Raw genomic sequence first — 12,693 nt, 5'->3', positions numbered from 1 at the left:
GCTGCTTTCAGTATTCTCTCTTTGTTCTGTACATTTAATGTTTTTACTATGGTATGTCATGGGGAATTTCTTTTCTGATCCTGTCTATTTGGTGTCTATTTGTATGGGGATGTTGTCCTTAACTTCAGGAAATTCTCTTCTACAATCCTGTTTAAGATCTGGTCAACACCGTTAACCTGAAATTCTTCTCCTTCCTCTATGCCTATGATACATAGATTTGATCTTTCCATGATGTCCCACATCTCTTGCATATTCCATTCCTGTTTGTTTTTTTTTAATTTTTCATAATCTTTGCTTGAGTGGTCCAATTCTTCAACTTTATCCTCACAGTGTTGATATTCTGTTTTCCATTTCATTCATTCTAGAAGTGAGGTTTTTCCCTGTTGTTTCAAGTTGGCTTATTGAGTTTTTCACTTCCTTCTTCATTTCTGTCCGAGTTTTCTTCAATGTTTCTATCTCTTTTGTGAATTAATTTAGAAGTTTATTCCTATCTTCTTTTAGTTCTTTGATTTGTTTGTGTGTTCTTTAAATTCACTGAATTCCTTTTCTTGTAATTCCTTGGTTATGTTTATGACTGTTCTTTTAAATTCTGTGTCCTGGGTTATCTCTAGGGGGTTCTCCTTATAGAACTCTTCTACAGGACTAGTGGAGTTTGGTGGGGACATAGTGTTTTGGCTTTCCATTTTATTATTCTTTCGTTGTCATTTTGGCATGTGACTTTCTTTTGTTGTTTGTGGTTCTGATATGAGAATTAAGTTGACATAAGCTTCTGTTTGTATTATTGGTGTGCTTTGGTCCTTTTCTTATTGATTATATACAGCTGGTTGGTCCAGGTTTCAGGTTCTCTCAGGTTTTATTTTGGAGGGAATTGATGGCTTCAGATCAGTTACTCAGGAGCACCCACAGAAGCCCAAGCCAGGTTCCAGTCAGGTACACTCAGGCTTCCATCTAAGGTTGGGACCCCTACTAGTGGGAACTCAGAGCAAAATTTGGGAAGATCCCTAAGGGGGGGCTGATTTTGGGACACTCAGTAGGTCTGTGGAGTTCTCAGCCCCTGTGCCAGAGGGAGGCCGGAATAGGCACTCTCTGGAGGTCTGCTGAGATCCCAGCCGCTACACAGATGGAGGCTGGAACCCTCCAGCAGGCTGTCTGCTAAGATCTCAGCCTTATCCTACCAAAGCCAGGTCTGCCCAAGGGCCTTGGGACTGGCCTCATACAATCCCAGTCAGGGGGTTAGGTACAGTGTAATTGGGGTATGCTCACAACTAGGTGGAGGCAGGATCCAGGTGCTCTCAGGCAGTCCCCTGAGCTCTCAGCCCCTATGCCAAAGGGAGGCAGGAACAGGCACTCTCTGGTGGTCTGCTGAGATCCCAGCCACTACACAGATGGAGGTCAGAACCCATCCTCTCAGGCTGTCTGCTAAGACCTCAGCTTTATAGAGGGATGCATTTTGGAAGCTCTCATTAAGAAATTCCAATGAACTCTCATATGAACATTTGAAATTTGCCCTGTTCTGACTTTCTTCTAGCTCCCTGTCTAGAACTTGTAATGCTAATTACTCTTGCCTTTACTTCTCCTTCACATTTCCTATTCACCCGTCAAGGACTTTCTTTTCCCTCTACAGATAACAGTTATGCAATTTGGGAGTCTTTCAGATAGACCCACTGAAGAGGTACCTCAATTGCCTCACCCTGAGTCCCTATTCAGCATGGAAGAAACCAGAGTGGTCTGCGTCCCGATACCCTATCTGCAAGCTGGGCAACCTCTTCAGAGAATGGTGTGATAAGAATAGGAGGTAGGAACTGGCTACACGGTTGGTGTTAAAAGACCCCAAAGAAAAGTAGCCAGTTTCTTGGCTAAAAGTCAAAATGTGCTTGGGCTTCTTAGAAGCATACTCTGTTCTAAAGGCCAAAAATGTCAAAAGTATTTGGGAGCTCTTATCTAATCCTTGAAAGATTTTAGGGTTACCTCTTCAGAGGAGGGAATGTTAGGATAGCAAAAAGCTCCATTAAGAAAAAGAAAAAGGAAGAGTACATGAAGTTATCAGGAAAAAGTGATGGGGAATTATAGGAGGAGTTAGAGGAGAGGGAGTGGGCATGGATTTGATCAAAACACCTTATATACTTATATGCCTCTATGAAATTCTCAATAAATTATTTTTTTTTAAAAAAAGAGGCACATAAGTCTCTTTTTGGTCTTTTGACCAGGCTGGCCTTGAACTCACAGAGATCCGCCTGCCTCTACCTCCCAAGTGCTAGGACTACAGGCATGTGCCACATCGCCTGGCTTAATAAAATATTTTTAAAGTATATATTAAAAAAATAAAACTAAAAAGGAAAGAAAAAGGAGAAAAAGAAACCCCTGTATGCATATCTTCACATTGGTGTAGGGGTATGTGTGTGTGCATGTATGTGGAAGTCTATGGCAGGGTGTCTTATTCTCAGAGTCAGGGTCTCTGACTGGACCTTGAAGTCATCAATTTGGCTAGGCTGGCTGGCTGGCTGGTTAGAAAGTCCTAGGGATTCTCCTGTCCCTGCCTCCCCAGCACTGGGATCACAGGCACCCACTGCTGCATCCAACCTTTCATGTGCATTCTAGAGGATCAAAGTCAGGTCCTCTTTTGTGTGGCAAGCACTTTACCAACTGAACCATCTCATAAAAAATATTTCATGGGGCTGGAGAGATGGCTCAGTGGTTAAGAACACTGAATGATCTTGCAGAAGACCCGGGTTCAAATCCTAGCACCCACATGGCAGCTAACAACTGCCCGTAACTCCAGTTCCAGGGGAACTGATGGCCTCTTCTGTCCTCCATGAGCACTGCACGACACAGGTGCATGGGTGCACTTACCTACATGCAGGCAATACACTCATACACATAAAAAAAATAATAATAATAAATTTCACATCTCTTTTCAAATTAAATACATCAAGTACTCAAGCAGTCACACGTCATGATTAATTATATTTTTGACCACACACATAAAGACGGCATATAACTTCTGAAGTGTAAGGGTACCCTCAGCATCTGGAAGAGATTATGTCCATGCTTACCAATGTCGTTGATCACTGCTCTTATTTTGGAAACAAAGGGACCAACTTCGCTGGAATGCATTTTAGCTCTCTCCTTAAGGTCAGCACCTGTAAAATATTGTATTTACAAATGTAATCTTGTCATTAACATTTTAAAGCATATATATGTTCTAAGTAAATCTCAAATTCATATGGGGTCAACTGAACTGACAGGCTAAAGGCCGTGCACTACTTAAATTTCCTTCCCAGTGATCACCATGGAAAGAATGGAAAACTGTATTCATGCACCTTGGTATGTTTGCAGGTGCACTTCTCCAGCTTCCTGGTCTCAGGACCTTCAACTCAAAGGAAGAGACCATGCTTCCATCACACTGTAACTACAAAGAGTTCTTAGAGCTTATTAATTCACCAAAAATTTACAAACATGCTAATGTTGTCATGAATGACTACAAATTGCTGTTGGTACCCGCGTTCTTCCAAAGATGCTGGAGTTTTAATCCGCTACCGCTCTGGCCTCATCAATGCAAGAGCCAAGTCAGTAAAAATGGTAAAGTGCGCACTGGGGCTACAAAGCTACAGTACCTGTGAACCCCATCTGGGAAAACACTGGCTTGAGGCATTCGCCAAGTGACAATTTCACAATTATGCTTTATCACACAGCACTAACTTTAGAACAGACAAAAATATATTTAAGGAATTCCCTAAAGGTTCAATCACTCTGAGTTCAAGAGACACTATTTCAATAAAACCAAAGACCTGAGAAAAGATGTTGAAAAAAACAAACCAAGCCCGCAGGCCTGCAGGTCCTGCTCACCCTCTTCTACACTGAGGCTCACGACAATGCACAGCCTCCAGTACAGCTGGGCTCAGCACTCCAAATGCACACACATACCTTTCCAACACATACCACATGATCCACCAGTTCTTGGGGACATATGCCACAGAAAGAAATCTCAGAAAATACAGAAAATACTATGCAGTACAACATAAGAATAGGAAAAAAAAAAAAAAACTGGCAATAACCTAAATATTATCAACAGGAAAGTTGGTAAAACTAGGATATACTTATACAAAAGGTCTTAAAATGAAAGAATTATGAGTATAAATAAATACAATCTACTGCGAGAAAAATATAATTATAGAAAGATGCACAGCATGATAACCAGTTAAAATGGGAAAGTAAGTAAGTGGGGTTACATCTAACTAAAGTGCTGTGGGCACAAAAGAAGTCATTGGCTGAGGGAAGGGACAACCTGAAGATGGGAGAGCGCATGTGCCGGCTGCATCTGACCAAGGAGCACATCAAAGCACACGTGCCTCAGCCCAGTAGCAAGGAACAGAGTTGGGCAAAGATGGAAAGAGAAAGCTCCTTTTCTTTGCTTTCTTTGTGTGTGTGTGTGTGTGTGTGTGTGTGTATGTAGGCATGTACATGGCAGATAAGTGTGTACAGGTGTGTAGGGTACATGCACTGGTGTGAAGGCCAGAGGTCGACACTGGTTGTCTTCCTCCACTGCACTCCCACCTTATTTTTGGTGATAAGATCTCTCACTGAACCTGGAGATCACCAATTCGCTAGACTGGTTGGCCAGTGAGCTCCTGGGATCCTCCTGTCTCCCCAGTACTGGGATTACACATAAGCACTGCCATACTCAGCTTTTTACAAAGGTGCTAGGGAATCTGAACTTAAATTCTTATGCTTGCACAGCAAGCACTTTGCCAACCAAACCATCACGTCAGGCTACTGCTGTTGCTGTTGTTGTTGGAGCTTTCTTAAAGGACAACTTACAAGTGGTTAAAAAGTATGTGAAAACATTTTTTTCTTTTTTTTAATATTTTATTTTATGTGTATGAGTGTATTGCCTGCATGTATGTGAGTGCAACCATGTTGTACAATGCCGTGGAGGTCAGAAGAGGGCTTCGGATTCCCCAGGAACTCAAGTTAAGGATGGTTCATAGCTGCCATGTGGATGCTGGGAATCGAACCCAGATCCTCTGCAAGTGTAGTCAGTGCTCTTAACCGCTGAACCATCTCTCCAGCCCCGTGAAAATATTCTTAACATCACTAATCATCAGGGAAATACAAAGTAAAACTACAACCTATCATCTCACTACCAGGAAATATAAATGGGTGCCAGGTCTGTGATCCAGCATTGCAAAGGCGGAAGCAGGAGGATCAAGCATTCCAGGCCAGCCTGGGTAACATAGCAAGACCTGCTTCTAAACAAAAAAACAAACAAACAAACAAAAAACCACAAGGTTGTAGAGAAACTTGAACAGTACTAGTGGGAAAAGTAATTTAATACACTCATCATGGAAAATGTATGGGCGTGCCCTCAAAAAACTTAACAATGGAACCATCATATGATCAAGCAATCCCACTACTAGGCAAACAGCAGTTCCTCCTAATCCAGAGCTTTGCTTTTCACTGACACCCACAATCAACCTCAGTCTAAAAATACCAATCAAGAGTTGAGAAGGAAAAGGTCAGTAAAATGCTTGCAAAACAGTCAGGTGTAGTGGTTGAAAATAACTTGAGGTTGTTTTCTGGCATGCGCCCGTGGGTGCGGGTGCGGGTGCGTGCGCATACACACACACACACTCACACACACACACAGACACTCACACACACAAATATTAAATTTAATTTAATGCAAAAAGCAGCAAGCTTGGATGCATCTATTACAAGGGTTTTGTGGCACCATGGACGATGACCATGTAAGAAAAGAGAATTTAATCTCAATACAATATTGAAACAAAGACCAATTAATAACCCTATAGAAGTCTCTAAGTATTCTAGTGAAAAGTCACATATCTCTCAATTTAAAACAAAAGCCAGAAATGATGATTAAGGTCAGCAGGAAGGGAATGCTGAATGTCAGGACAGGAGGGAAGTCAGGCCCCTGTATCAGTTAGCCAAAGCTGAATGCAAAGCACTACCCAGTGAACACAGAAATCAGAGCACAAAAGGCCTCACCACACATTTGAGTAAAGTTCTAGTGCTCTGGATAAACAACCAAAACAGCCACAACATTCCCTTAAGCCAAATCATAAAACACAGCAAGTCCCTAGTTCAGAGAAGCTTCGTTAAACGGAAACAGAGAAGACAGACCTGAAACTAGAAAGTTTCAGAAACTGAAAATCACAAATTAGTAAAAAGGAATCTAGGAACATTCTATACTCCCAATTTATAAATATATCCTCTACTTTATTCATTTATTTTTATGTGTTACAGTGTTTTGCCTGCATGTAAGTATACCATGTGTGTGCAATGCCTGCAAAGGCCAGAAGAGAATATCAGATGCCCTGGAACTGGAGTCAAGGACAGATGCTAGCGCCATGTGGGTGCTGGGAACCAAACCCAGGTCCTCTGCAAGTGCAGCCCGTGCTCCTAACTACTGAGTCATCTCTGGAGCATCACATCCTCAATTGTAAATGGCAATGAACAGGTTGCCTTATCTAGCAAATGTATCCTATCAATTTAATTGTCTTTAGATCTCACTAACAGTTTTCTTCTTTGTTAAATTTTATTTCTTTGTGGAAAAAATTATGAAGACATTTAGCAGGCATCAAAAATGTTTCAAGACTAACTCTTAGTACCTGCTGCCCAACTGAAGCAATACAATGCTACAAATGGAAAGGAGAGCTCCCAGAACGCTGCCAGGCCCCCCAATATGACCACTTTACATATGCATGCTTTACAGCCCCAAATAACATTCTTGTTTTTAGCTTTGCTTTCTACAAATTAGTTAAAGTTGTTGAAATTATATGTATTCATCACATTTAATATAATGTTCTGAAGTATATGACACTATGGAATGAGTGACTGAATCTAGTTGGTGTGCCCACTACCTAACAGCTGTGATTTATGGTGTGAACAGTAACAGCCACTCTCTTGGAACTTGAGAGAATATACAAAGTCAAGGATTCATCCTCAGAACGGGGAACTTTTCAGAGCTAGGGCCTCCTGGGAGACCTTTAAGTCATGGGGGTATGCCCTTAAAGGGACCCCACAGTTCTTCCTCCTCCTCTTTTCCTTCCTGACCACAAGGTAAGTGACTCTGCTTTGCCCATAAGCTCCTGCTACCTCATCATAGCCACAACACAAGAGAGCCAATCAGTCATGGACTGAAACTTCCAAAGCTCTAGGCCAAAATAACCTTTTTTTCCTAAGTTGATTATCTCAGATGCTAATTACAGTGACCGAAAGCTCACTAGCATAGAGTTATCAATACTGTGAACTCTTTGCCAGATCACTGCAGCGAAGTGACTGTCACGTAAAGTAAACTGCATGTATATTTTTGGTTTCCTGGTACATATAAAAGTTACATTACATCGAGTCACAGTTTGGTATTGGCTACTGCCTTTGTGTGCTGAGTCCTCCAAGAATAACTGCTGACCTTATTCACTGGCTGTGGGCCTCGTGGCACAGTCGGTCACCAGGTTAGTGACGTGTAAAAATTTTTTTTTAATTTTTTAAATTATGTTACACTATATGATTGATAGTTTATTAAGACTGCAATGGTAATTTCAATATATCTCTCATGGTTTAAAAATGCTCACGGTCTCCTGAGCCTTCAGCAAGGTGGGCTCTTCTGCCAATGGAAGGTCTTGCTGAGCACTGATGGCTGCTAAACTGATCAAAGTGGTGATTGCTCAAGGTTACGGTTTATTTTTAAGAGACAGGGTCTCCGAAATGTAGCACTGGCTGGCCTGGAGCTTATTGTGTGGATCAGGCTCATCTCTGATTACATGCCTGACAGGTCAGGGTTTCTTAGAAGACAACAATGAAGTGTGCCTCATCACTGGCTCTTTCAAGACTCCCACATGTGCTGCTGCTACTTAATAGCATTTTACCTGCAGAGGAACTTTCAAAACAGCCCATCTTTTCAAACCTTGCTATGGCCTTAGCAACAAAGTTTAAGTCATACTCTAAAACCTTGGTTGTCATTTTAGCAATGTCACAGCCTCTTCAACAAGAGTGAGCTCCATCTTAAGAAGTCACTTCTGGGCTAGAGAGATGGTTCAGCGGTTAAGAGCACTGGCTGAACTTGCAGAGGACCCAGGTTTGGTTCCTATATGGCAGCTAACAACCACCCATAACTCCAGTTACAGGGGATCCAGTGCCCTCTTCTGACTTTCACCAGCATTGCATGACCCAGATGCACTTAAATAAATATGTGCAGGCAAAACACTCATGTCCTAAAAAATAAGTAATTTTAAAAGAAGCCACTTTTGTGCAACCTTCAGGAATCCCCAGATGTCAGTTTTACCCTGAGACTAAGCTGTTCAGTCACAGCATCAGGCTTGGCTTCCAGTCTTTCTCTTACTGTTTCCCCCTACCCTTAGCTACTTTGACTCTTGACCCTTCAAAGTCATTCAGGAAGGCTAGAATGAACTTTTTCTAAAAGAGCTTCCTGTCAATGTTGCCATTTCCACGTCCTCCCAAGAATCACCATGAAGACACCAGCAAGCTGCTGACACAGCTCCTCACTCTGCCTGTGACACAGAGCATGCAGTTGGTCTCAGTTGCTGGCAGCCAAGCCAGGAGCTGGAGAGAAGCAACGTTTGCCCCCTACACATAGATGTTCGCCCACAACAGCCACAGCTCTGCAGAGCAGCCTTACAACACAGCAGAGTTGCAAGATTACTTCAGGATTCAGGCTTCATCACAGCAGGTCCACACTAAAGTACTTAAAAGAAGTTTTTACAGCAGAAAACCATAAAAGCAGACTTTTAATTCTTATTTTATACTGTTTTCAAGAATGACATCTTCAAAAATATAGGGACGCAGAATAGCTAAAGTAAAAGGGTAAAAAACACTCAAAGCTGGAAGGTCACTGGACAGTAAGAAATAAGATGATCTAATCAAGTCACAAGAGGGCCAGCAAGATGGCTCAGCGGGTAAAAGTGCCTGAGAGCAAGCCTGAAAACCCAAGTTTGCTCCCCAGATCCCACAGTGGAAGGAGAGAACAGACTCCAGAAAGTTGTTCTGTATCTCCACATGCACACAGTGGCACATGTATGCCTGCACTCACAAAACGTAACTACTATAATAAAAAATTTTAAGTCCTAAGAATTCTAAACTGCAGATTCACAAAACACGAGAGTCCCAAATTATACCAAGTTAACACCAACAACATGGATGTGTGTGTGTTTGTCTGTGTGTCTGTGTGTCTGTGGAATCTCCATCCCATTAGATGTTTAACAGACCTCGCTTAGTAACTGATAAAGCAAAGAGGTAGCCTGATCAAGTACCTGTATTGAGAAATAAGAAATGGGGAAAAGAAGAAGAAAAGCAAGAGACAACTGGACAGTGTGGGGGTGTAGGAACATGATGCAGGGGCCCTGCTGCTTTGCTGTGGGGAGTGCAAGGCAGGGCAGGGCCTTCTGCTCAGAGCCAGTTCTCACTCGCAGGAGCACATTCAGGGACTGGACAGCAAGGACCTCCCTCACCACCACAGAATGAATCCGTCCTGGAAGAGGAGCACTGGTCTTTGCAATGATGTGATCATCTCTAAAGGCCACCACCAGCACATGGGCAATGATGTCAGCATGAGTTCTGAACAAAGCAGTCAAACTGCAGCAACTTTTCCAGAAACTTCCTCCTTTGAAAACTTTTGATAACCTCATCACATTTCTTTGCAGATAAATAATATTAAATTCCCTGTAGCTTTAAATAAAGTGGTTTTCTTCCAGACTGAATCTTATTATAAGCATTATTAGTACAGTTGATGAAGGTATTCATATATTATAACCCTAATAACTATCAGAGACTAAACAAACTTTTTAAAAGATTTATTTCTTTTCAATGTGTATGAGTGTTTTGCCTACATCCATGTATGTGCCACATGTGTACCTGGTGCCAGGTGGAGGCTAGACAAGGGTGTCGGGTCCCCTGGAAATGAAGTTGCAGATGACTGTGGGTTGTCATATGGCTGCTGGGAATGGAAACTGAGTCTCTGCAGGAAGCAAGAGCTCTCAACCACTAAGTCATCTCTCCAGACTCCAAATGTAAACTTTTATTTTAAAATGTATCTCATTCAGGACAATTCTCCCATCTTCCCATTGTTTCATAGATCCATGTATGAAAATCATTTTCAGCTTGAAACAGGTTTACTTTAGTTAGAAACAAAATCTGGGGTCCAAGGACCCCAACTATACCAGATAAAGAGCACTCCAAAAAATCAAAAGGAACTTGGCAAAGCAGCCTTTACTTTTGCAAAAGGGTGTGTTGCCTCATTTGGGTAGCAAGCAAGCACACCAAGCAGGAAATCTAATAGGTTTTTATACTAATTTCAAGAGTACTGTGTTTTCTCCTATTAGCTGGGGTCCAACCTCACAGTTGTCCACGGGTGGTCAGTTTTAAAATAAACAGCACAAAGGAAATGAAGGAAAGGGTTGGCTAGGCATAAACACAAGTTTTATAAGGTAGGAGAAATTTAAAAATCAGCATTACAAAGATTACATTCCTATCATCATTCTGATAGAAAATACCTGATTCCTCTGTAATTCCCTCACTTTCAATTTGACTCAAGCTGAGAAAAACTTTCCACCGAAACAGGAAAGTTCTACTATAGTTGCATTCTTCAACTAACTGGTGAAATTCACACAGCAATCAAAAAACATGGAACAGTCTGTAACTCCACTAAGGAGTCTATAAATTATGTTGTAAGCCAAGAACTGGACAACCCAGAATAAGGACCAGATGAAATGCCCAACTTATACTTATAAAGGCCTCTCTTGGCAACTTAGAGGTTTTTCCCTCTCCCTAGATCAGTGACACAAAGATCAAGAATGACAAGAGGGACAGCTAAGAAAGGAACATGCTAAACACTGTAACCCACTGAGAAGCCTGGAAAAGTTTTAGAAAGAATGCACATGTAAACCATGCATCCTGGGTGCATAGCAACATAACAGAAACACTCCCTCCTGGAGGCAGGAGAGAGGCTCTTCAGACCCAGGAAGCAGATAAAACTACAAGTCTCAGAAAGCTGAAACTTACAAGAGTCACAAGGCCCCTCTCCTCAAGGTTATATGAGCTACGTCTCGGCCCTTCGTGTTTCCTTTCCTTCCATTTTTTTTTTTAAATAGTGCCTCATGTAGCCCAGGCTAGCCCCAAATTTTCTATGGCCTTGAACCTCTGACCTTCAGTCTCCACCTCCCAAATGCTGGGATTACAGGGGTGCATCACCTTAACCAGTATATACAGCACTGAGGACTGAACACAGAGCTAAAGAATTCTACCAATGGAGACATAGCACCAGTCCTCCTAGTTCCTTTTTAGTTTCTCCCTAATGAAGATGGTTTACAGTAGCAGCTTTTTAAATGCATGAATACCACCCACCTACTTGGCATCTACTTCTCCTTTTCCTCCCATTTCCTAATTTATTTCTATTCTCTTTGCCTCCCAACTAGCCCCAGTTCAAGTCTAAGAATATGAATCTACTCCCCCTACCCCACACCCCTCAGGTTGGTCCTCATTAGCCTGAACTAATAGGGATGGTCACTTCCTTAAGTAATCAATCAAGGTCACCTTGAAGGGTGCAGCCTGCAGTAGGGCAAAAATATTCTGTCTTCCAGCAAAGCCATACATGATGTGAGGCCAGGATCCACTAAAGCTTCAGGCTTACCACCCTGAGGTTGAAACTGGCATACAGTGCAAAGATGAGGAACTTCAGACAAACTCGGGATCACTGGCTCTGGCAGTCCCAGAGACCTTGCCATTGAGTCATCGGTGAGAGCTTTTTCTGTCACAGGGTGTTGAGAACTTACCACCTACCAGATGACAGTTAACCAGTGATGAACAGGTTCTGTTGAAGTGCATTATCTGCGCTCTAAAGAGATGACCTGCACATAAGAGAACAAGGCTGCCACTCAAGGAGCCAAGCAAGGTCCATCCTATTGAGCTGAATTAATTCAGGGATGAGAAGTCATTGTGGAAATGAAATGGTAGCAGACTTGTCCAAGGAAAACTGCGGGGCTTGATTCCAAGAGTGTGTGGAGATGGCGGCTAGAGGGCAGCAGAGGTGGTTGTACAACTCTGACTTAATCTCCTCCAGGATACCAGACTCCTTGGATTCCAACTGAACATGAAGTTTCCATCTTTAAAATGACCTAACAAAATTTTGCAGCAACTCTCTACCTGGTGGAAAGGGCAGTTCAACCATAGGATCCTACCAGAATTCAAGGTTATGAATAACAAGACTTCAGTTTTTCTCAAAGTATTCTTTTGCCAATAAAATGAAAACTTTCACTTCTGTCCAGCATCTGGGCCTCTGGCTGACTACAAGGCTTCTTAGTAATGAATGAGCCCATCCACATGCACACTGAACCTGCTCCACTGCAGTCTCATTAAGCCCCCAGCACATTTGTAGGAACTAATATGGAATGATTTGCAACACACACACAACACTTCCTGTGGAAAAAAGGATGGAACAGGTAAAGGGGCTAGTATGCCTTTAATTTTACAGTGACCTGTGAAGGATAAAATAGAACTAGAGAGAGGTTGCATCTTCAAGCTAGAAGAAAGGTGCTGAGTGAGAATGTACACTGACACGTCTATGCTCTGCGACTACAGTTTGGACTACTGATGCAATGCTATATTTATATATTCAAAATAAAATAAGCAGGAATGAGGAAGCCTAAACACATAACCACACTG

The 12,693-nt window shown here is 42.2% G+C and overlaps 1 protein-coding gene and 1 pseudogene across 4 annotated transcripts in view; one reads left to right on the top strand and one right to left on the bottom strand.

The window, feature by feature from the left end:
* The window catches only part of Auh (AU RNA binding methylglutaconyl-CoA hydratase), a 128,752-nt gene that overhangs the window by 93,330 nt on the left and 22,729 nt on the right, over window positions 1-12,693 (bottom strand). For all 4 annotated transcript variants that reach the window (XM_029570524.1, XM_029570525.1, XM_017801736.2 and 1 more), the window contains one exon: window positions 3,054-3,140. In XM_029570524.1, the coding sequence (XP_029426384.1) occupies window positions 3,054-3,140 (87 nt within the window). The remainder of the gene's footprint in view (window positions 1-3,053; window positions 3,141-12,693) is intronic.
* LOC115072750 lies at window positions 7,364-7,485 on the top strand (annotated as a pseudogene).

This window comes from Nannospalax galili, unplaced genomic scaffold (genome assembly GCF_000622305.1).
Source record: "Nannospalax galili isolate Female #2095 unplaced genomic scaffold, S.galili_v1.0 scaffold762, whole genome shotgun sequence".
Lineage (NCBI taxonomy): Eukaryota > Metazoa > Chordata > Mammalia > Rodentia > Spalacidae > Nannospalax > Nannospalax galili.
This window is presented reverse-complemented; position numbering and strand designations above follow the sequence as displayed.